The following is a 25,939-nucleotide window of genomic DNA, read 5'->3' as shown; positions in this document are numbered from 1 at the left end:
CTCTCATTCCCAAACTCTAAACTTCTGTGGGTTTGAATGGGCAAATCTATCCTTAGAAAAGTAATTGAGATTAACAGACTTCCATATAGACAGTGAGGGGCCCAGAGATCCAAATTGTGATCCAAATTCCTCTACCCGGAATAACAATCCGGATGTTGTAAGCTTGAAGAATAGTCTGTAGACATCAATGGTCCAAAAAATAAAATTACAAAGGAAACATAAAAAATTTCAAAGAGGGCACAGGCTGATTCATTTTGTAAGTTGATCACAGAAAAAGGGCTTTGAATTTATTTGTGATAAATTTCAATGAAGTTGGAGGGAGGGAATGCAAGAAATTAGGCATTTGTTCAGTCAAGGAAAATATGTTTTATGTATTAGGGTACTTAGTCACAAAAACCAGCTCTGGATAATTGAAACAGGGGATGCATTAAAAGGGTATTGGGTAGCCTTGGTATGGGGATAGGAGTAGGAGAGACAGAGGGTAAAGCTTATAGTTTCCATAATTAGGAACAACATTCAAAATTATACTTGAGAATCAATCTGATTTTTATCCTTATACTTTGCTTTTTCCAAAATGTCTTATAAATGGGACCATACCAGAGTGTAACCCTTTTTGTCTGACTTCTTTCACTTAGTCAAATGAATTTGAATCATTTATATTTTTGCAGGTACCAATAAAGCACAGTTTATTCATTCACTATATGAGGGCACTGCGATTATTTCCGGTTTGGAGCTATTATGAATAAACTTATTAAAATGTCCATTTCACTTGAGTAAATACCGAGGCTTGGAATTACTGGGTCATGGTAAATGTACGCTGCCAGACTTTTCCAAAGTGACCATGCCATTTTTCATTCTCACCAACAATGAGAGTTACAGTTGTTGTGCCTCCTCGCAAGGACTTTTTTTTTTTCATCTTTTTTTTTAAGGATTTATTTATTCATACAAAACTGGGGTACAGGCCAGATGTGTGGAAGGGTGAGAGGATTCACCAGAGACAGAGTGGGGAACAGAACAGGCAGAAGGACCGAAATACACTGCTGAGGGGAGCAGCCGGAGAGACAGGAGAGGTCTGCTGCGCCATGTGGGATTCTGTCCCTCCGGCCAGGATGGATCCTGCACTGCAGAGGCTGGGGACAGCTTCAGTGCGGCACTCAACCACCTGCACCACCAGGGAGGCCCCTCTTCTTTTTTTAATGGTTGCTCTAGGGATTGCAATATATATCCTTAACTTTTTATAGTTTCCTTAGTGTTAATATTTTACAGCTTCATGTAAAAATTATAAACTTGGTAAACCATGTAGATCTATCTCCTCTCTGCCCTTCCTATCTTTCATGGTCCTTTACACCATACCTGTCATCCATTTCACATTTATATTTTAGTGCCCACAAGATATTATCTTTACTTTCAAGAAATTTTTTAAAGATTTATTCATCTTTATTTCTGCATACAAGAACAGGCCAGAGGTGCGGGGGCATGAGAGGATTCACCAGAGACAGAGTGGGGAACAGAACAGGCAGACTGACTGAAATACACTGCTGAGGGGAGCAGCGGGTGAAACAAGAGAGGTCTGCTGTGCTATATGTGGGTCAGCTCCCTGGCCAGGGATCAGACTCAGGCCATGGCAGTGATAGCGCTGACACTTAACCCCCGGGCCACCAGGGAGGCCCAATGTTGAACATCTTTTCATGTGATCGTTTGAGATCTTCATCTCTTCTTTGGTGAAGCATCTGTTCAAATCCTTTGCCTACTTTTATTTTTTTTAATTAATTAATTTATTTTATACAAGAACCAGGGTACAGGCCAGAAGCGCGGGAGGGTGAGAGGATTCACCAGAGACAGAGCTGGGAACAGAACAGGCAGACTGATGAAATACACTGCTGAGGGGAGCAGCGGGCACGACATGAGAGGTCTGCTGCGCCATGTGGGACCCCAGCCAGCCAGGCAGGATCAAACTGGTGCTGCAGAGGCTGTGGACAGCTTCACAGCGTGGCGCTCAACCCCCTGCGCCACCAGGGGAGGCCCATGCCTCCTTTTAAACTTTGTAATTTGGTGGCTGCTGGTGCTCATCTTGGTGTTTGGGTGCAAGGTCCTCAGGATCCTCCTCCTGCCCTCCTCCCACTCCCTGTCCAGAGTGTTGTAAAAGGATGCAGAGCAGGAGTCACAGATGAGAGCCCGATTCCAGGACATGAAGCAAGAGCTCCTCATTGTCAACATGATGGGTGACTTTGCCGGAGACTCCAGGCTGGAAAGAAAGATCAGCATGCTGACAAATAAGCTCAACGCTCATGTGAAAGCTCAGGCAGCTCAGTTAGCCAAGATAAAATGGGTTCTAAATGTTACCTTCTACATATTGCAAACTGCCCTGATGGTTTTGCTCACCTAGAAGTATTATTTTGTGGCTGTGGTGCTGAGTCAATGGCTAACTCCACTAGACTACCTGGTAGCATTTCCTGCTAGAGCGGCAGGTGGTGTTGGTATTACCTGTTGGATTTTGGTCTGTAACAGAGTCAAGGCTATTGTGCTTCACCCTTTCAGCTGAAAAAGAAGATCAATGCAGCTAGACACTTTAAGAAAATGGATTTTAGTAGATTAAACTGATTTACCTTGTTGTTTTTTTTAAGAAACATAAGTGCACAGGTTAGTTTTTTTTGTTGATTATGTTTGTTCTTGGACTTTAAGTGAAATTCTTATGAGAAACATGATCTTGTACACTTGTATTGAGCCAGAAAGGTCAGCCTGCAGCACTTATGTACCAGCTGGCATACTGCCAGGTTTGCGCTAAGAAAAGTGTGACCTGGGTGTCTCCAAGTTGTTACTTGTGATTTGCACTCGCATAATTTTACACATGGCCAATGAGAAAGTCAGAATTTTCTAATAACTTATTAAAAATAAAACTTGGTGTTATTTTTAATCCAAATTAGACAGGAACTTGATTTTAATACCACTACTAGGATTTGATCATTTGTTTTCTTTACTCTCATGCAGTATACCAAAAGAATAACACTAATTGACATTGCTTGCGCTTTGTTATTCATTTAAATCTTTTAGCCAATCCTTCTGTAATGTAATCTACTTATTTGAGGCTGTTAATTTTTCATTATTGTGTTTTGCAAATGTATTCATGAGACCACAATGCATTGTTTTTTGCTTGAATTGTGTGTTTTGTACTTAAAGCATTTCAAATGAAATGTGTTTTATAAACATTTAATATTTATGCTCTATAAAATAGAACAAAGTTTAAAGAACACACCAGGAGGGCTGATTAAATTAATTTCAGTGGCTATGTGTTTGGTCCATAAGGCATAATTCTGCTAACACTTTTGTAAAATCTTTTTTCTAATTAAAATGTTTGCAAGTGCTTGTATGACTTCCTTCCTCATAGCCAGTTATTGTCTATGGCCGTCCATACTGACAAATAGCCAGGGGGTTAGTCCTTAACTAAGTGGCCACCAAGCTAAATGTTAACGGTAGTTTTTGTGCTCTAATCAGTAGTTCACTATTATTTCTGTGGATTGCATTGTAAAATGACAGTGTGGTACTTCAGTTTATCATCACCCTAACTACCCACAAGATATGGAAACAACCTAAGTGCCCCAAAACAGATGAGTGGATCAAAAACGTGTGGTATGTACACAATGGAATATTACTCAACAATCAAAAAAGAAACTCATGCCATTTACAGCAACAAGAATGGAGATGGAAGGGCTTATGCTAAGAGAAATAAGCCAGAAGGAGAAAGATAAATACCAGATAGTATCTTTTATATGTACTGTAGAATATAGAGAAACCAAACCAAGGGTCAAAAAAAGACAAACTATAAAACCAGTTTTGAAAACTGACCATAGATCTGAGATAACAAGAAGGAAGGGGGATGAGTGAAGGAGAGTGGTCAGTTTTCAAGGGTCAAATATAAAATGGACTGTGGTAGAGGGCTATAGTGCTGTGGTGGTGGGAGCTACAGTGACCACACCTGAGGGGAGAAAGCCTATGTTTTCAAAATATTAACAAAGATGTAAAACAATGGTACTTCATTAGTAAAATTATTCCTTAATTAAAATTTATAATAAAAATATTTGTCATCCAGTTATCAGTTTTTTATTACTAGTGCTTTTTATGTCCTTTTATGAAGTGTTTGCCTAACCCAAGATTATCTTTTTTCCTAGCGATATTTTAAATTTTATTGTTTGCATTTAACTGATCATTAGCAATTGTCTTTTTCCATTTGTTAGGAGAAAACTCTAGAACACATTACATAAATAGTGGCAAAAAATAATTTTAAAAATCTTCAGAGCGCAGACACTCTTCCCATTGTCCCTGGCACTCATGATTCCGGGCAATGGGATGGATTTTTTTCCTGCTTGGTTCCAAGAGGAAAGAATAACTTCCAGATTTCTGTCAAGAGGAACTTGGATGCAGGTGAAGTCAGGAACAACATAACCAGCTACCAAGAGGACACAGGTTAAACAAATGAAAATGGAGTCAGGCAGTGATTGAAAAAAGTCCATGTAGATAAATGCAGAGCTACAAGTGGTAGAAAATAATAAGCAGAAGGCAGCAATTTGGGGCACAGAAAAAACACATAGTAATACAGAGCAGTTTGGTTGTGAAGAAAACCTGTAGGCTATCTGGAAGGCCCAGAACACCATTATTCCAAACCCACACTATGTTGCCACCTTCAGAAGTATAAACAACAGAATGTTTGACCAGACTCGTATGTCCACAAAAGGCAGCCTTGAAGATATGACCCAGTTCTTAGATTTATCACAAAGACTGCATCAGAGCAGAGATAGTGACACCCCCCCCCAAGTATACAGAATGTTAGTTGCGTTTCCATGTTACATCATTCCTCAAGCCATTGGCAATGAATCAAAGCATAAAAATAATGTTTTGCAGTTAATGTTATTAGTTATATCTTTCAACAGTGTTTCTAATTGTATTTTCACTATTTAGCAGTCTCATTGAAATTTATTGTAATAGTTAAAAGGATTTGGGAGAAAATTGACTCTATGGTGATAAATAGCTTGTATTTTTTAGTGTTGTGGACTATAAGCATATACACATTTAACTAAACTATCAAAATATAATATTTGAGTCATGTGCATTGTACTATATGCAATTTATGCTTTAATTTTAAAGTCAGAAAAAAAAAAACCCACCAGGATATATTTAGAATTCTGCTACTTTATTTTTAATGATATACCATTATTTTACATCCTTGTTTGTTTTATCAAAATATATGATTTCTCCCCTCAGTTGTGGTCACCATAGTTTTCTACCACCAAAGCACCCATGGTCCTCCACCATAGTCCATTGTGTGCTCTTCCCCCAACTTCCCCCGCACCCCCATGAGTGCCTCAGATATATTGTCAGTTTTCAAGTTTGTCTTTGATCCCTTTGGTTTCTCTATATTGGAAAGGGATGGTTTTCAACTCGAAACTTAGCTGTGTAACCTTCTGTGATTACATATGAACAAGTCCCTTGATTTTGTATAGGAGACTTTTTAGATAGAAAAACATACTAAACCATAAATTTAGTTATGGTTTCCCTGGGGTATTGTGGTAGGGTTGCAGTTCAAATCACAATCTATTGCCCATAAATCAGTCTTCCAACAAAGCCCCCTGTGGATCCAAATGTCTGAGTCCTATGGAAAGAAAACTATAGTCAAATATAAAATGAACTAAAAATATTGATGAATGTTAACTGTGTAACACAGTGTGGCCCAAGCCTTATGGCAGTGCCACCAGGATAGGTACAGCTCTGAAGCTGAGGGAAGGGCTTGTCCACTTTCTTACAGACGTCAAATAGGTACTGTGGTCCTTTGAGAAAACTAGGGAATCAAGGGACTTTGTCACAAGGGCTCATTATATCAATCACTGTCAGCAGAGGGAGGGTACAGGGCACAGCAGGAATGCCCAGATGTATTGTAGCCAGAGGAGGGTGGCACCCTCTTCTCAACTGCCTGGGCTTGCTCCTGGACACAGATGAGATCGACCTTCAGCTCCCCACTGACTGTCTGACAGGGTCCGTGGTCCTTCTAGTGCCCCTCTACTCAGAACCTCATCTAATCAACTCAGCAGTCTGTGGGACAAATTTTGTTCCCATTTCACAGATGACAAGACTGGCCCTTACAACAATGGATCTGTTGTGATAATGGATAGGTTGATTCTTCTACCAAGAAGTCCTAATGATAATGTGAGTTTTACATTCTGAGAGCAGGAATTTTGAATGTCTTCATTGCCCTAATAAGCTCACTGAGCATTTCCATTGTTTGTCATGTATTGATTTCTGGATCTGTTTTTATTGTGACAAACATAATCCATATCCTTTAGGGGAAAGTGTAAATGAGTGAGCAAAGAGAAAAAGAATCACACATGGGGGCCTCCCTGGTGGCGCAGCGGGTTGAGCGCCGCGCTGTGAAGCTGCCCACAGCCTCTGCAGTGCAAGTTCGATCCTGGCCGGTGGGAGAGAATCCCACATGGCGCAGCAGACCTCTCCTGTCTCTCCCACTGCTCCCCTCAGCAGTGTATTTCGCTCCTTCTGCCTGTTCTGCTCCCCGCTGTCTCTGGTGGATCCTCTCACCCTCCCGCGCCTCTGGCCTGTACCCCCAGCTCTTGTACAAAAATAAATAAATCTTCAAAAAAAAAAAAGAATCACACATGGTGGGACCCACAGGACAGTAGAGGATTGGGGGGAAGGGACAGCAGTGTCTACTGATACTGGTACAAGTAGGGAAGAGAAGGGGGTGGACACGTCTGTAGAGGGAAACATGGAGATACATACTCATCAGGTAATTGTACTCACACATTATGCAGAATCCATTTTTACAAAAATGGGCAGATGCTGTATATGCGGTTCTGAAAACTGTCCTTTTTTATTATTTTACAATGCACCATGAACATCTCTTCCATGCACATGGGTGAAAACTCCCCTACTGATAGAGCACTCTAGCTGGGTCAGAAGGCTGCTGGTAACAAGAGTGACACCTAACGCGAAGGATCAGCACGAGGTTAAAGCACATAGCCTGGCAAATGCCTGCCAGGGCAAGCGGGGTCAGCAATATTCTCATTAGAGACACCGGAATCGAAGCCAAAGGTATTAAAGATAGGGGATATCATGTAAGCCCCTTTGGCCCCTACCTCCGCCCCGCACTCCCCTGACACCCCGTTGGCCCCTTGGGGCAAAAGGATCCTGCACATCTCTTTGCATCCAATGAAAGCCCCCCGTTTTCTGCTTTTTCCTCAGCTCTTCCTGAGCCCGGGACACATCTCCACATTCTCTCATCACCTCCTCACCGCCCGCAGGCCTCTCCTGCACGTTCTCCTGACAGTCCTTGGGGGAATCCTCCGTCCCCCTGTCCGTTTTCCTTTTGGCTTTCCGGGGCACGTAATCCTCGGCCGGGCGCTTCTCAGCAGCCCGCAGCGCACCCTCGGGCTGGCCCTGGGCTTCGGGCTCGCCCTCCCCGTGCGCCTTTCCCTCATCCTCCGACTTGCCCTGCTGCTTCTGCTTTCCCTCCTCTTCTGACTGTCCCCCATCCTCTGCCTGTCCCTCATCCTGGCGCTTGCGGTGTTCTGGGTTCCTCTTTATGTGCGGCATTTCGTCCTCCTCAGACTTGTCTCCATCTTCAGGCTCCACTTCATCTTCGGGCTTTCCCCCGCTTTCCTGCTTCCCTTCATTTTCAGTGCAGAGCTTTTCCATGCTGAGATTTCCCCTCCTGTTCCTGTCCTGGGGGGGTGGGGGGTGGGGGTGGGGGATGGGGGATTGGGGGGGATTAGGGGGAAGGAGGAGACAAGGGAGACTGAGGGCTTGGGGGTGGAATGCAGGGACCCACAGCAATCTCCTCTCTCCCCTGTCAGGGTTCCCTGGCCTGGCCTGGCTTGGCCTGGCCCTCCAAGTGTGCCTCTGCCCACCCCGTTCCCACACGTGAGCCAACCCTCCCCTGGCAGGCCCTGCAGCTTCTGGACCACCCTTCTGCGTGGTGGGGCTGTGTGGTTTGGGGGATGGGCAGTGAGGCCCTGCAGTTCTGCCCAAGCCTTGCCCTCCCCACTCCCCCCTCCCCGCCTCTGCCCAGTGACCCCACCCCCTGCACTGACCTGCAGGGACTCTGGACAGGTTGCTAGTCCTTCTAGCCTTGCAGAGTGCTGGAAACAGGCAGGCAGACCTACGGGAGACAGGGGGCAGGGGCTGTGTCCTCGGAGAACTGGGGTCCCTTCTCTGAACCCGGTGCTCTTCAGCAGACGTTTCCCTCCCCTACCTCCCCAGCATCCCAGCCGCCATTACTTCTCTGGCCTCTGCAGCCAGACCAGGCTGCTTTCCCAACCACTGGGGGTCTCCCGCTTGTGTGCAGGCAGCCCCCTCCCCCCACCCCCTTTTCCTGGAGGTCAGCCTTTGCTCAGAGGCACAGAACGTGAGGGAGATTCTTTCCAGAAGGTGTCTGCGTTTCACTGTCGCACTGCGGGGGCGCCCCCCCATTTCAGGCTGGGAAGCGGATGGGGCGCAGGGGAGGGTCGTCAAGGCAGCAGGAGGGTCCTTTTCGGGGTCCTCCCTCCCCATCCGCCTCTCCCGCGCCGGGTCCCCTCCTCACTGGTGTCCAGGCGTCCTCACCCCCCCCCCCCCGCTCCCGGGTCCTACCCTTGTCCACCGCCACCCCTGCCCCTGGCGCGGGCAGCGCCCACCTTCGCACTGACCTGCGGGGCCCGGGCAGGCCTGCGCCTCCTCGGGCTCGCCGAAGCCCGCTCGCCCCCGCCCGCCGCCCGGGCAGCTCCCGGAGCCGGTTCCGCGCGGGCGACGGGAGCGGACCGCACCGGGACTGGACCGCAGGGCAGGCGGGCGGCGCGGGGGCTGCTGCCCACGTCGGCGCCCAGCCGGCCACGTGAGCGCCGCGTCACCCGAGCTCGGCCCCCTCCCCCGTTCCCCCTCCCTCCCAGAGGGACCAAGCATCTGTGGACTTGGGTGGGGGGAGATGGCAAAGCGAGAGTCGCGCAGAGAGCGGCTGGGGCGGGCTCCCTGCCCCGCCGGCAGGTGCTGTACCTGGCGCATCGGGGCCTGGCACCTGGCACGGCACCCCTCCGGGACGCCCCGTGTCTCGGGTGTGCCGGCCGAGCACAGGCTGGTACCAGGCTTGGCCCGGTGCGCTGGGCAACTGAGCCCCGCAGCCGCTTTCCAGACAGACTCGCGTCCCTAGAGCCCAGGTGGTGGTGCCCGCCGGGAAGCCGAGCAGCCTCCTGGAGTGGTGGGCCTGGGCCTCTGCTCCTCTCAGTCCGCGGGTTCGGCTCTCCCTGGGTGATGTTTGTGCATTTCCCTCTAAGCACAGAGGATTCCCAAACCTACCTCTTGGGGTTTTTCCCTCCCTGGAACCTCAGACAAGTGGTGGTTTTTGCTTCCCCAACAGCAATATGGTTTCCCCAAACCCCTTTCCAACATAACTAGTATACTTTTAAATTTTTGCTGATAGGTGAGTAGCATCGCAGTATTTTATTTTGCATTTCTGTGTCTAATGACAATTTTAATATCTTTGTGAATTGCCTGTTTATATCTTCTCCCCATTTTTCTGTGGAGTTGTTGGTCCTACTACCGTCTTTTCCAAGTATTCTGTATACATTAACTATAGCAGGCTCATCTGTTATTAATGTTGCAAATATTTTCTTTCAGTTTGTTAGTTGCTTTTTGACTTTATTTATGGTATATTTCTGCCAGGTATTTAAGAAAAAGCAGTCAAAATTTATCAAATTTTTCTTTTATTGCATCTAAATTTTGATTCATAGTTAAGAACTCTTTTCCTACATGAGGTCAAAGAGGAACTCACCAATATTTCCATCTAGTACTTATATGGTTAATTATATTTGTTGTCAAAGCATCTGTGGTTAAGGAATAAGCCAATGCTAGACTAAGGTGAATATATGGCAGTCTCAAAGCACTAGAGTGGCAAAAATCAAAGCCCAAGCCTCATCAAAAGGAGGGGAGTTTCCTAATAAATTCCCATCTGATGCTAGAAACCTCAAATAAACCAGCCCTCATAGTTTTTTAGCTACACTTTGCAACATCCAGGTGGATTAGTATACTGTAAGGTTTGAACATAGATTATGTGATTCTAGACAAGAAGAACCCTTAGTGGCCTAAGCAGTGCAAATACGACCTTCTCTGTAGTAAGATTCCATCATCCTTGGCCTCAAATTATATAACTATCAATTGTTCAAGTTCAATGCCCACACATAAAGATAACCAGAAATACAAACAAGAGATACATCCTAAGTAAGTAGCAGTAGAGACAACAGGCAATATAAACAGATCCCTTAAACTTTGAATTATCTGAATTTTCAGATAGACTATTAAACCATAATGCTTAGTGTATTCTGATAAGTAAAATCCTATCTTGAAAACTGCAAGGAATATAAACCAGAAAAAGTGAAAAATAAACATGGAAATTCTAAAACTAAGAAACTCAGATGAAATTAGAAACTCAATGAAAGGAATTAACAACAGGTTAAATGCGATTCAAAAGACAAATAATTGGAAATTATGTTCAGAAGAAACTAAAATTGTACAGGAAGTCGAAAAGAAGGAAAATACAGATGGAAAGGTCTGACAAAGTCTAACATGTTTAATTGGAGTTCCAAAAGAAAAAGGCAATATTTGAAGATATAATGGCTGAAGAAGTTCAAATCTCAAATAGGATAAATGAAACACACAGATGCATAATAGTGAGCCTGCAGATATTCAAAGACAAAGAGAAAATCCTAAAAGTAATCAGAAAAAAATAGAATGCAACTTGAAAGGAACAGATGTTAGGTTGATTTGGGCTACTTAACAGCAACAATGGAAATACAAAGATGGTGCAATGATATCTTCGGTGTCTGAAAAGCAAATAAATGCTAAATAAGAAACTGATAGCCAGCAAAAATACCTTTCAAAATGAAGGTGAAATAAAGATCTGTACAAAAAAACCCTAAAACTGAGAGTTCGCTAGTAGCAGACATTAACTGAAAGAAATACTAAATGCTGCAGAGCATTTTTCAGAGAACAGGAAAAAAAAATCCCAGATGGAAGATTAGAGATGAAGGAAGGAATAACGGCAATTAAAGGGCTAAATATCTGTGAATATTTAAATCAACACTACGTTAAGTATTATCATTTAATTCATATTAACAACATGAGTCAACAGAGCTAGAGTAAAAATATTCAAGTTCTGGCATTATCTGGGGAGTATGTAAATGTGTAAATTAATATTAGCCTTTGGTAAGTAAAACACTATGCTATTATTGCCAGATAACCATTAGTGAAGAGTACAAGAGTATAAAACTTCCAAGCTAACAGAGGAGCAAAAATAAGAAAATAATCAATCCTAAAGTAAAGCAACATACATCAGATGGGACAAAGAAGAAGGAATTTGGTTCAATGGTTAATTTACACCTATTAATATCAGTAAGTACATTAAATGTACATAGTGTCACAAAGCAGTATAAAAATTATTTTCAGAAAAAAAATACTATACTGCTTACAAAAGACATCTAAAATATAAAGACCGAAAGTTAAGAAAAAAATTTATTAACTTGCAAACACTAACCAAAAGAAAGTCATTATAGTTAACTTTTTAACAAAATAGACTTTAAAACAAAAAGCATTACAAGACATAAGGAAATTTACCTCATATTTTACAATTTGTATGTACTTATTAACTTGACCTTATGGGTTGGTCTCCCCAGGAGGGACAGATAGATTTTTCTCAATGTGCCCAGCCAGAGCAGGCCTCTTAGTTACCTTGATATGAGAACTAGAGGTTAATGGAGGACTTGTGAGCCTCAGGAGGCCCATTACCACTACTTAAAGAATATAGACAGTTTTAAGATGAGAGCAGTGATAATAAAATTGCAATCATAATGGAAATTAGGAAATGTTGTGAACTGAAACATAATGAAAAAATATGTGGGTTCTATCTGAAACATGCTATTTATAATTTGAAAAGTACATACTAGAAGAGGAAAAAAATACTGAAAATCAATGACCCAGCATCCCACTTAAGAACACAGAGACAGAACACAAATTAAATCCAATGAAAGTGGAAGCAACGAGATATAAACCCAGCCACAGAAATTAATGTAATAGAACGCAAACACAATAAAATGCAGTAACAAAGCTAGATGTTGGCTATTTAGCAAATGGTAATAAAATTAATCAATGTGTAGACTGACCTAGAAAAAAATGTAAAAATGGACAAATAAGCAATGACAAGACCAGATAAGATATTACCTCAGATCCTAGATTAAAAAATATATTAGTATTTTCTATGCTGATATTGCTCTCATAAACATAACAATTCCTGAAACCCACTGGACTTTCTGTAAGAAGTGTAGCATGTGCTAACCCCACAAAATGAGCCAGTGTAAGAAGGGCAGGGATTCTCTGCATGCCTAGGAAAAGCAGAGTTATGATAGGAAGTATGGTGACTATGACAGGAAGACTAAGTCAATTTTCAGGAAAAAGACTAAAATCTACAAAGAATGTGCCAAGGCTTGAATGAGTTGACCCCAACTGCAGATGCAAGAGAATACTGGCTATTAAGAGATACAAACACTTCGAACTGGGAGATAAAGTACAAATCCAGATCTAAGCTTCATTTTTATTATGAAAACAATAAAATCTTGAGGTACATATATTTATATAGATAAATATATGTGTATGTGTATGCATATGCATGTATGTATTTGCAACAACTTTATGTCAATGAATTTAAAAAACCTAAGCCACACCTTTCCATTTGGCAGAGGAGATGCTTCCTGATTCATGAATCTTTTAATAAAGCCAACCAGTTCTGTAACATTAACTCAGCTGGATTTTATTTAATCCAGATTTGATGGCAGTGACAGAATCTGAAGTGAACTTCTGACGGCGTTCAGAGACAAGAAACACAGGCTAGGTACCCTTGAACCCCTTTTTGAATTCACTCACTGTCTTCCTTGATGCTGTTTCCAAGGGTTGTGGTGTCTTCTGCATGCAACAAGGCCCACAGATCGAGGCATACTGGTGGAGAATTCAGTGACTTTTTGGATCAGGATTTCAGCCGGGAATTCATTGAAGATTCATATGAACCATTTATTGAAGAGTCCAGAAAAGAACCCCCTGGGAAAGCCCAAGAGAAGCAATAAGAAAAACATCTTTAGGTCCAACCCAGTGAGGAGTGCAGTTGGGAAGGCAATCCTGATTATAACTGGGAGTACGACCAACAGCCTATTTAGGAATCCAATTGACAAGGAATTGGAAAACTGTAAAAAGAAAGCTGGCAAGGCATGAAGATGGCATCAGTTGAGGCAAAGGAACCAACATTTGTTCCTCAAAAGGAAGCATGAACCGGCCCATTTTTCTCACCTTTAAAAATCAGTATCAAGTCCAGAAGATATTCTGGAATTTTTGTGGAATAACACCCACAAAAATAAGTAAATAAATGTTTCAAAATCCAGAGCAAGATTTATTACAAGATGAAATCATAATGAAATGCATCTTACTGAAACACTTAGTAACTTAAAATTCTGATTTTTTACTATTAAAGAAATAACATCCAGAATTTAAAATCTTTCAAGATGTTTCCCACTAAGAAAATTTCTGGCTTAGATAACTTCACCAGTAAATTCTGCCTAATAGATATCTGAGGAAGAAAATATCCATCCAAAGTCTTCCAGAGAATTATAAAAGAGGGAGTACTAACACATCTGAAGTCTAAATCTTAAGACTTAAAGTCATAGTAGTTAAGATCCTGTGATATTAGTGTAAGGATAGCCAAAAGGACCAATGGAATTAAACAGAAGTAGCAGAATCAGACCCATGCACAAAGATATTTGATTCATAATAAAGGTGCGTTGTTAAGCATTAGGGGAAAGGATTTCCATAATGATGTTGAATAAACTGGATATTGATAAGGAAAAGATAAATCTTTTTTTTTAAAGATTTGTTTATTTATTTATACAAGCACTGGGTACAGTCGAAGAATGGGAGGGTGAGAGAATTCACCAGAGCCAGAGCAGGGAGCAGAGCAGGCAGAAGGACCCAAGTACACTGCTGAGGGGAGCAGCGGGCGGCAAGAGAGGTCTGCGCGCCATGTGGGACCCTCCTCCTGTGGCTGGGGAGCAGCCGGGGATCAAACCGGCGCTGCAGAGGCTGCGGGCAGCTTCACAACCCAGTGCTCAACCACTGCGACACGGGGGAGGCCCAGGAAAAGATAAATCTTTACCCCTACATCTCACTGTACATGTGATGGTTAATTTCATGCATCAAAAAACTCAGATTTTTGATCAAACATTATTCTGGTTATGACTGTGATGAGATTAACACTACAGTCATAGATTGAATAAAGCAGATTACCGTCCCTTATGTGGGACTTCCCAGACTCCATAAGCACCAATTTTTTTTAAATAAAGCTCTATTCATGTGTGTATGCATATGTATATATATACACATATATGTATACATACTTACATATATGTATAATCTCCTACTAGTTATTTTTCTCTGAAAAACCCTAATATAATACATACAAACAAATTTTTTAACAATTACTATATCTATCTTCCAGAAAATAAAATAGAATATTTGCATAACTACATGGCAGAAACAGACTTTTAAAACTGGCCCATGAAAGGCACTATTCATAAGTAAAAATTTGATAACTGACTCCAGTGAAATTAAGATTTTCCATTCATCAATTGATACTATTAAGAAAGTTAAAGGGAAGGCCACAGAGTGGGAGAAATACTTGCAATACATTTCACAGACAAAGGGTTCAGATGCAGAATATATTAAAAACTCCTACAAAGCAAAGTGAAAAAACACATAAGACAATAGTAGAATGAAAAAAAAGTCATTTCATAAAGATGTCCAAATTGTAATCCAAAAAAGAAAATCTGTTTAACTTCATTAACAAAATGCAAATTAGAACTGCAATGTACTACATTCAACAAAACGGCTAAAATGAAAAAGACAATCACAGTGACAGTGAGGATATTGATCAGTGAGAACTCGCATCACTACACATAGATGTGTAAACTGCTACAACTACTTTGGAAAAATTTGGCATCATCATTAAAGTTGAACATGTAACTACTCATAGGTAGTAACCAAACAGAAATGTGTGCACAAATGCACCTAGGGACATATACAAGACTGTTGACAGTAATATTATTTATAATATCAAAAAACTAGAAATAACTCACATGTCCATAAAGAATAAAACAATACCTTAAACTATATATTCAATATAGTGTACTACACATCAGTGAAAATAAATTATGAATATCGAAACACAAAAACATGGATTAATATTATAAACATTGTACTTAACAACATATACTAGCTATAAAAATTACATGCTGTGTAACTCCATTTATATAAGGTTCAAAAAAGAGGCAAAACTAAACTATCCTGCTTAGATTGTAAAATTTAATAAAAGTAAAGCAAGGAAATGATTACCACAAAATTCAAGATAATATTTTATCTCTAGTAGGGAGAAAGGGTGGAATGATTGGGAGGTGACATCAACAGGATTTCTGGAATGTTAAAGGTATTCTGTTTCTTGACATAAGTGGTAGTTACTCAGGTTCTCACGGTATAATAAATAATTTAGCTGTGCGCGGTGTGTGTGTATGATTCTGCATGTGTGCTATCTTTCACAATAAAATGTAAAATGACAACTACAAGAAGAAACAAATTCACAACTATAGTGGGTGACTTTAACACATTTCCATCAATAACTGACAGAACAAGTAGATAAAAAAGTCAACAATCATAAAGAAGATTGGAACAATTTGGCTAACAAGCCTTCCCCAAGGACATAAACAGAACATTTCACTTAGTATAGGCATGCATGGAACATTTTATAGAAACTGACTACATATTAGGCCATAAAAGGTCTCAACAAGTATGAAAGGATTGAAATTACACACATTATGTACTCGACCACAATATATTAATACAGAAATCAATAAGCAATAGCAATTTCCAGTTAAAAGATAAACAAGTCCTGGGAATGTAATGTACAGCAGGGTGATTATAGTTAGCAATACTGTATTATATATTTAAAACTTGATAAAAGAGTAGATCTTAAAATTTCTCATCACAAGAAAAAAACCTAACTATCTATGGTGATGATATTAACTAAACTTCATCCTGGTGATCCTTCAAAAATATGTATAATAACTAAACTTCATTCTGGTGATCCTTTATATATATATGTGTGTGTGTGTGTGTGTGTGTGTACAAACATTACACACATTCATACAAAATCATTATGAAGTACACGTAAAGCTAATGCGATGTTATATATAAGTTATACCTTGATTTTAAGAAATTAAAAACAAAGTGAAAACTAGAAAATTACCACAAGTGAGAATATTTTTGCCTCTTTCTCTCATCATTTCTCCCATCATTCTGTACTCATAGAATTTGATTTGGTATTAGAGAACTCAAGTCCCATAAGGGACACACTACTTGGTTCAATATTACTAGCAGGGGCTAAAGTGAAAGGAGAGTCATCAATCCCATTTTAAACAGGGGATAACTTGAGGCTTTTGGAGAGCAAAGCTGTTCCCAAGATCAAAGAACTGATAGTAAGTGATAGAGACAGTTTTAGAATTCAGAATGATTCAACAGTTCATGAGCTAGATATTCTGCTAAGTTATCTTATATCCATCTGCATCACCAGACTTAGAGGTGTGTATAGTAAGGGTGAGGATGGGAAGCTAGGTACTTTTGGCGTCATTATAAAGAGACAAAGACCGGTTCTGAGACAGTTTGGTTCTGGAACCCAGATTTGTGGACTCCCAGCTATTCACAACACACTCAATAAGTAACCTGTGTAATTCAGAAGAACTTTACTCTTCAACTTTCTTCACAACAAATGTCTACTCTCCAGGAACACTGATTTTTTACAGTGACTTGTCTCGGATATGGGGGAAACAGCCATTATCCAATTCTATTGCCTCTATACTTCCTGTCTCACCTAAGAGGAGGATATAAGCTATTTAAAAACATACGTGAAAGTCACAGGCCAGAACACAGATCCACTAAAAAATGAAAAAATCTCCCCCCGCATTTTACGATTACACCATCAGGGCTCTACTATTAAAAAAGCAAAATACAGCTTGAAGAGCCACAAAAAACAGACTCTTTCTGAAAATGAATACTTAGAGAAACCCAAAATCAAGAGGAAAGAAAAAAGGAATATTAAGGACTCTGAAGCCTCCGTCATCCAAAACAACAACAAACATTAATCGAACCCCAACTCCTAGTCAGTTTAACGTAAATCCTCACAGTAGAGGACTATTTACCACAGTTCCTATCACCAAATATGACATATACATCTCTTGACAAAAAATTTACTTACAAGTCATGTCAAAAGGCAAGGAAAAAAATAAGGTGAAGAGACAAAGCAAACATCAGAAACAGACTCAGGTATGATGCAAATTTTGAAATTACCATAACTATGATCGATTTGTTAAGGGCAAAGATGGAAAAAGTTGGCAACCAACATGCAAGAACAGATAATTAATATAGGCAGAGAGATGGAAACACCAATAAAGCTTTAAAAGGAACTACTAGAAATTGAAAAAAATTGAAGCACAAATGAATAATGCTTTTGGTGGGTCATCAATAGCTTGGACACAACTGAGGAAAAAAAGATCACTGAATTTAAAGATATATCAACAGAAACTTCCTAAACTGAAACACAAACAGGAAAAGAAAAAAAAAATGGAACAGAACATCCAGGAAATGTGGAACAATTTTAAAACATGTAATACGTACATGATTGGAATACCAGAAGGATGAGAAAACAGGGTAGAGGAAATATTTGAAATACTAAGTACTGAGAACGTTCCCACTTAGTAAGAGATATTACACTACATCAACAAACAACTATGAACCAGAGACACTCTTTGTGGGGGGGGGTGGAAAGGAGGGATTGGGGTCAAAATCGGGGTTGCAATTGTATGGGGGATATAAAAATAAAAATAAATAAAAAATAAATAAATAAAAGAGATATTACACTACAAATTCAAGAAGTTTGGAAAATACAAAGCAGAATAAATACCAAAAAAAAAAAAACCTACACCTAGGCATATCATATTCAATCTTCATAAAACAGACAGAGAACATCTTGAAAATAACTAGAGGAAAAAAACCCACTTTCTTTGTAGAGGACTAAGGATAAGAATTAGAGTGGAATTCTTACCAGAAACCGTACAAACAAGAAGAGAGTGGAGTGAAATATTTTAAATGCTGAAAGAAAAATATCCACCAACATAAAATTTTAGCAACTTTATCCTTCAAAAGTGAAGGAGATACAAGACTTTTTCAGAAAAACAGAAACTGATGGAATTCAGTCCCAACAAACCTTCCCTTGAAAAAATGTTAAAAGATTTTCTTCAGACAGAAGAAAACTTCTACACGTCAGCAACTTGGATCTATGTGAAGAAACAACATGAAAATGAAATACATGAAAGAAAATAAAATATTTTATTTATCTTATTCTTAATTGATATAGAAGATAACTGAGCTAAAGTAATAATAATGTACTGAATAATTATAGTACATGGATAAGTGAAATCAATTTTGCAGACTCTAATAAGGTACCTGTACTACATATATGTGAAGCAGAGGAGGATTATTTGAGAGCAATCATAGGTAAAAATGTACATTGTAAATATGAGGGGAGTCACTAAAACATTTTCAAAAAGAAATATAATTGACAAACTAAGAAAACAAAATGAGGGTCCTCCCTAGTGGTGCAAGGGGTTAAGTCTCAGCACTATGAAGCTTTCCCCCTCTCTCCTCCCCCCAGGGAGCTGACCCACACGGCTCAGCAGACCTCTCCTGTCTGCGGGCTGCTCCCCTCAAGCAGTGTATTTCAGTTAATCTGCCTGTTCTGCTCCCCACTCTTGTCTCTGGTGAATCATTTCACCCCCTCACCCTGCACCTCTGTCCTACACCCTAGTTCTTGTATGAATAAATAAATAAAATAAATCTTTAAAAAAAGAAAAAATGTAATCACATAAAGTACTTAATGAAAACCAGAATAGGCAGAAAAGAAACCTCGGGCAAAAAACAGAAAACTGACTGATATTAATCCAAATATCTCAATAATCATTTTATATGTAATTGGTCTAAAAACACCGATTGAAGACACCTGTTAGAGTGAATATAAAAAAAAAGTGAATATAAAAAAAAAAAGCAAACAGCTATATGGTGTGTGCAAGTCCACTTCAAAATATAAGGACTCCAAAGATTTGAAAGTAAAGCAATTGAGAAAGCTACACCACACTACACTAATCAAAAGAAAACTAGGAGGAAAAGAATGTTGGAGTAAATATATAATTTCAGAAAAAGCAGACTTCACAGGATGAGGAAAATTATCAGAGATGAAAAGAAGCACTCCAAACTGATAAAGCAATCAATTGTGAAAAGCAAAACATAATCATTCCAAATATGTATGCACTTAACAAAAGTGTCAAAATGAGGCAAAAAAAAACGGATAGAAGTGAAAAGAGATACACAAAAATTCATTATTAGATTTCAATGCCCCCCCATCAGTAATTGAAAATTAAGCAGGCTGATTATCAGTCAGGATACAGTTGACCTGAATGGCACCATGAATCAACTTGATTTAACCGCTATCTATAGACCATTCCATCCAATAGCACATGTTTTTCAAGCTCACACAGAACATTCATTAAGAGAATTCATATTCTGGGCCACAAAATAGACTTAATAAATTTAAAAGACTAAAAGTCATAAAAGTGTGTTCTCAAAGGATGTAAACTAGAACTCAATAACAAAAAGATACATGGTAAACCCAAATATTCTGAAATGAAACCACACTTCTTTGAATAACACATGAGTCAAAGAGAAATGTAAAAATATTTTGAACTAAGTAAAAATACAACTTATCAAAACTTTTGGGGGCAGCAAATCTGAAAAGACAATTCACCAAAGAGGAAATTCAGAAGGCCAAAAAAGTTTTGGGTTGTAGCAAAAGCAGTGCTCAAAGGGAAATTTCTAGCTTAAATGAATATATGAGGAAAGAAGAAAGATTTAACATTAATAACCTTGCTTTCTTCACAGGAAAACAAAAGAAAGTAGAATTTACATCTAAAACAAGGAGAAGAAATAGAAATCAATGAAAGTGAAAACAGGAAAACGGAGAAAATCAATGAAATTAAAAATTGGATCTTTGAAAAGATAAATAAAATTGACAAATCTCTTTCCAGGGTAACCAAGAAAAAAGAAAGAGGATCCCAATTCAATGAACAATATCAGCAATAAAAGTGGGATTATCACTACTGGTCTTATGGATCCTAAGAAGATAATGAAAGGATATTATGAATATTATAGACAAATCTATGCCTACAAATTTAATAACTTAGATGAATGAACCACTTCATTGAAAGATACAAACTACAAAAACTCATACAAGAAAAAGATATCCTGAATAGCCATGTATCTACTAAGGAAATTGAATCAATAATTAATAATCTTTCAAAGATAGAAATCAACAGGACCAAAGGACTTCCCCAATGAATTCTACCAAATATTTAAGGAAGAAATAATAACAATTTTCTACCATAAAATTGAAGTAGAGAGAAAACTTTTTGACTCATTCGGTGAGGTATTATCTAATTCCAAAATCAGATAAAAGACATTATAAGAAAGGAAAACTACATATCACGATCTCTCGTGAGCACAGACACAAAATTCTTAACAAAATCTTAGCAAATCCAATCCAACAATGTATAAAAAGGTATGCACTTAACGAATGAAATGGAATGTATGTAAGGCTAATTGAACATTTGAAAGTGAATCAATATAATCCACCCAATCACATTAACAGGCCAAAAAGGAAAAGTCATATGATCACCTCACTTGATGCAAAAAAAGGATCTGACAGACTCTATTCATGATGAAAATTCTCAAACTGGAATTAGAGGGGTAACTTCCACTGTTTGATAAAGACTATAACAGTGCCGCCCTGGGGGCGCAGGGGTAACCACGGGGTTCGCACTTGCACTCCTGTCTCACCTGCTGCCCCCTTGAGCAGTGTATTTCAGTAGATCTGCCTGTTCTGCTCCCCACGCTGTCTCTGGTGAATCCTCTCACCCAAACCCCACACCTGACCTACACCTCAGTTCTTGTATGCATAAATAAATTTTAAAAATCTTTAAAAAAAAGAATTTTTACAACAAACTTACATCTCAGATAATGTTGAGGAAGTGCACAGTTCACCCTAAGATTAGGAACAAGGCAAGGATGTCTTTTTTCATTGCTCCTATTAAACATCATGCTGGAAGTTATAGCTAGTGCAACAATATCAAAGGAAATAAAACATACAGATTGGAATGGAGGAATATAACTTTCTGTTTCGACATGAGGAATATAACTTTCTGTTTTGAGATGACATGATTGTATGGAAAGTGCCAAAGCATTAATAAACGCTTGGTTATAAGTCTACAAGAATCAAGGCTACTACACAAGTCAATTGCTTTCCTATGTAACAGCAATGAATGTCTGCAGTTTGAAATTTAAAAATACCATTTACAACTGCACTCCCAAAATGCAGAATGTGACAGAAGAATCTGAGTATATTACAAGGTATGAAACAACCTCACTAAGAGGGATGATGTAATTAGGTGCTGACATAGGTGCCTTTGGAAATGAGTAGATCGCTTCTCGGCCTTTTGGCTAAGATCAAGTGGAAATGAGTAGAGTCTAAGACTAAAGGTCAAATTTTCTAATAAAAAATTAGAGAGGTAAATGCAGATACGTAAAGACACATACAGATGTGTATGTATATATTCACGGTTATTAAATATCCAGATCTCTCTTTGCTCTGTCAACTCAGAGGGCCTGGAAGCAATACTATGCCAATAGTAATGCTACACTTAGTGCCCAGGCCTTGGTTTTTAATACCATTCTCCAACCAACAGTACCAGGGTCCCTTGGAGAAGGCGGATTCTAGCGCTTGGGCATGGGCTATGCGAGCTAGAACATCTTGTAGTGCCATAAAGTAAGACTTTGTTAAAAAACACACAACACAATGACAGGGATATGTCAAATAGATACAAGAGCCCACTGAATGGGCTCCTAGTGGCCAAACCTGGAACAATGTGAACAAGGAAATAAAGTGGTATTAGATTTAGATTAGATTCCACAATATAAAATAATGACTCCATACTGATTATAAGTAAATTGAAAAGTTGAGTTCAGCGATAAGAGACAAAGTCAAGTATTTGTGTAGAATTCCAAGTAAATTTTACAGATACTCTGCCCTCAAGGAAGCAAGGTATAACACCCACTCCTTTAAGGGTGGACTACAAAGTCCACACATTCTTCCAAAGAGCACGGTATGGGAAGGGAGATATCAACAATTAACTTTACCATGGAGAAACCTGACAAACACTACCTCAACCAGGTGAGCAAGGTTAACATCAACAGTGACAACACTGAAAATAGGTCCTCTTTATATGATGTGATAGAACAGCACTTTACCTCTGTGGTCCTCTTCCCAAAAGTACTTAATGCCTGTGTAGCCATAAGGAAAAAATATCAAGCAAACTTGACTGTGGGACATTATACAAAATACCTGACCAGTACTCCTCAAAAGTGTCAGGGCATCAAATACAGGGAGTCTGAGAAATTGTCACAGCCAAGAGGAGTCTAAGGAGACTTGACGACTAAAAGTAAGATGATAACCTGGATGGGATCCTGGAACAGAAAAAGGACATTAGGGAAAAACTGAGGAAATCTGAATAATCAAGTATGTACTTTAGTAAATAATAATGTTATCAACATTGGTTCATTGTGACAAATGTGCCATATTAATCTGTAATATTAGGGGATGCTGGAATGGGGAATACAGAATCTTTGTACTATCTTTGCAGTACAAAGATAGAAAATCTAAAACTATCCTAAAATACGTTTATTTAAAAAAAAACACTATAAGCAAATAAAAATGAAAAAACACCACATAGATGGATCTGTTGAAATGGTAAGGCAGGGCTTAACAGGAATTCCTGAGAGACACGGCCTTCTAAGAAAAAAGTATCAGCAGACAAGAGATTAACAGGTGAGAGTAGTATAGCATCTGGTCACTCGGATTTTTCTCCTAGCTCAGTCTCCACTCTCTAAATCCAGGGGAGATGGCTGTATGCAAAACACATACAAACCAACAAAAAAACTTTAGAAAGGAGGGTCTTACAAGAAATTTATCAAGGCCAAGTTACAACTGCATACTACCCAATTGGGTAAAGATAACTCTATTGCTGGCAGATAAGAATTTTCCACCCTTCTGTTGAGATACTCTTGGTTTAATCCATCCTGGTCTCCAGCCTGCCAGCAGCAGTATGGGCCTGAGGAGGGTACAGGAACCACTGAAAAGAGGCACAGTGCCTAACAGACTGGCATTACCCAGGGGAGAATGGCATCTACCTCTCAGCTCTTCATGGACACAGGTGGGACCTCCCTCAGTCCTCCCCCAAACATCTGAGAGGGGCCAACACAGTTTACACACTCAGTACCTCATTTGATCTTCTACACGGTTCTTGACAGCAGATTCCCATTTCACAGTTGACAAGACTGTCCCTTACAGCAGTGGAGCTATAATAACCACCAGGTTGATTCCTCTAGCTTTGAGAAGCTGAGTTTTACTAAGCATCTCCACATCCTGACTCCGAGAATTTTAAGTGTCTCTACTACCTTCATAAGCTCACTGAATAGTTCTTGATTGCTTGGTATATATTGTTTTCCTATTTTTTATCTTTCATTACTTTTATGCCAAAAGTAATCTGTGTTTTGGGAAGAAAATAATACAGATGAATAAAAAAGAACAGGAAAAAAATCACCCACAGATGACCACTGCTAATTCTTTAGTGGACACAGCTTTCAGGACTTTTTTCTGTACATGGCTCTCTAGGTAAATGATTTTATAGTTTTACAAAAATGGACTCATGCCATATATATGGTTCTGCAAACTGCTTCTGTTTTAATTTTACAATGCACCATAAACATTTTTCCATGCAAAGGATGAAAATCTGCTACTGAAACACAGAGGGCTGCAGCTGGGTATCGAGAGGGACACCTAAAGCAAAGGACTAGCATAAGGTTCAAAGCACAGGGCCTGGCAAATGCCAACCAGGGGCACTACACGAAAGGAATGTCTTCAAAGCCCCTTTGCGGGGCCCGGCAGCCACCCCTGAGTTCCCTGGGGCCCCTGGGGTGGAAGGGGTCCTGTAAACTTTTTTGCATCCACATAAACCCCCCCAATTTCTGTCTGGTTTTCTTCACCTCATCCTCCACCCTAGCCATCTCGTCAAATTCTCTGATCATCTCCTCATTGCTCAAATGCATGTCGTGTATGGCCTCCTTGTGTTCCTTCAGGCACTGAGCTAGCCCCTTGGTGGTTTTCCTTTTGGCTTTCCTGGGGATGTCACCCTCAGCCGGGCGCTTGCCTACAGCCCTGGCTTCGCTGGCTGCCTTTCCCTCTTCCTTTGGATTGTCCTCACTGTCGGGCTCCTCCTCACTCTCCGGCTTTCCTTCTTCCTTTGGTTTTCCCTGGCTCCCTGGCTCTCCCTGGCTCCCTGGCTCTCCCAGGCTCTCCGGCTTCCTCCCTTCTCTTGGCTTTCCCTGCATGGCTGGCTTGCCTTCTTTTGGCGCTGCCTCGCTCTCTAGCTTTCCCTCAGCCTCTAGCATTGCCTCAGCTTCTGTCTTTCCCTCATTTTCTAACTTTTTCTTGTCTTCCAGAGTACACGCTACTTCCGGCCTTCCTGCATCCCGGGGCTGTTCTTCATTTCCCATCTTTCCTTCGCTCTCAGGCTTCCCTTCAGTGCAGAGCTTTTCCATGCTGAGATTTCTCCTCCTGTTCCTGTCCTGGGGGATGGGAGGTGGGGTGGGGAGGGAGAGGGGACAAAGAAGACAAGGGGATTGAGAGCTTGAGGGTGGAATGCAGGTCCCCACAGCAATGTCATCTCTCCCCAGTCAGGGTTCCCCTGACCTGGGCTGGCCCTCCAACCATGCCTTCTGCCCACCCCGGACCCCATCATTCCTCCCATACACGTGAGCCAACCCTTTCCCTGGCAGCCCCTGCCATTTTCTGTGCGTTTGCTCAACGTGGCGTCGTGCATGTGAATGTGTTAGGAGGTAGACGGTGAGGGCCCCAAATTCCGGCCGAGCCCTTGCCCTCCACATTCCCCGCCCCTCTGGGTCCCTGTCCAGTGGTCCCCTCCTTCACTGACCTGAGGGGATTTTGGACAGGTTCCTCCTCTTTTTCTAGCCTAGCGGAGTGCTGAGAACAACAGACACGCGGAGCTGCAGACAGACAGGAGACAGGGGCTGGGCGTTTGCTGGAAGCACCCGGACTCGGGTCCCTTTCCAGTAACCCGGTCCCCCTCCCCCGACGTTTCCCTCCCCCGACTCCTCGGGCCCCAGCACCCCAGCGGCCATTTCTTTTCACGCCTCGGGCGCCGGACCAGGATGTTTTCCTAACTAATTTTGGATCTCGGTGTCCTTCTCCGGAGGCAACTCGCCTCTCCGCCCTCCAGGTCAACTTTTTTCTCTACGCACGGAGTGGCAGAGGGGGTTTATTTCCACTGTCTCACTGCTGGGGCGCCCCCCAGCTTACCATCTCCGGCTCCAAAATGGACGGAGGGCAGAGAGGAGGAGGTGCGGAGAAAGGGGGCACGAGTACTTGGGGTGTCCGCCGTCCAGACCCTCCGCCCGCTGGCTGCGGGCTCCCCCTTAGCCATCTCCCCACCGCCATCTCTATCTAAGCTCGGGCCAGCCGCCCTCTACCCGGACCCCATCCCCAACCTGGCTCCTTTCCACGCCCGCTCCTCTTCCCCCGTCCCCCGGGCCGCGGGCGGCCCCGACGGGCCTCCTCCCCCGCCACTGACCTGGAAGAACCAGGAGG

The 25,939-nt window shown here is 41.0% G+C and overlaps 2 protein-coding genes and 1 pseudogene across 3 annotated transcripts; 1 reads left to right on the top strand and 2 right to left on the bottom strand.

The window, feature by feature from the left end:
* Positions 1-152: 152 nt before the first annotated feature.
* Positions 153-2,542, top strand: LOC311187624 (guided entry of tail-anchored proteins factor 1-like; annotated as a pseudogene). Its single transcript has 2 exons — positions 153-157; positions 2,017-2,542. The product of its transcript is annotated as a guided entry of tail-anchored proteins factor 1-like (transcript).
* A 4,333-nt stretch (positions 2,543-6,875) lies between these two features.
* TCEAL3 (transcription elongation factor A like 3) lies at positions 6,876-7,713 on the bottom strand. The gene has a single exon (XM_084258717.1). It carries the CDS (start codon positions 7,696-7,698, stop codon positions 7,099-7,101), a length of 600 nt encoding a protein of 199 aa, XP_084114843.1. The 5' UTR covers positions 7,699-7,713; the 3' UTR covers positions 6,876-7,098.
* A 16,322-nt stretch (positions 7,714-24,035) lies between these two features.
* Positions 24,036-24,873, bottom strand: TCEAL4 (transcription elongation factor A like 4; the record flags this gene model as incomplete). Its single annotated transcript, XM_084258078.1, has 1 exon — positions 24,036-24,873. One exon carries the CDS (start codon positions 24,871-24,873, stop codon positions 24,175-24,177), a length of 699 nt encoding a protein of 232 aa, XP_084114204.1. The 3' UTR covers positions 24,036-24,174.
* Between the last annotated feature and the right edge of the window lie 1,066 nt (positions 24,874-25,939).

This window comes from Talpa europaea, assembly GCF_964194135.1.
Source record: "Talpa europaea genome assembly, chromosome: X".
NCBI classification, from domain to species: Eukaryota; Metazoa; Chordata; class Mammalia; order Eulipotyphla; family Talpidae; genus Talpa; species Talpa europaea.
Note: the sequence above shows the minus strand (reverse complement) of the source record. Positions and strands in the feature narration are given on the sequence as shown.

What these genes read in the sequence shown, in the direction of transcription:
- TCEAL3 (XM_084258717.1), bottom strand. Translation starts at nt 7,698, where the DNA reads ATGGAAAAGCTCTGCACTGAAAATGAAGGGAAGCAGGAAAGCGGGGGA.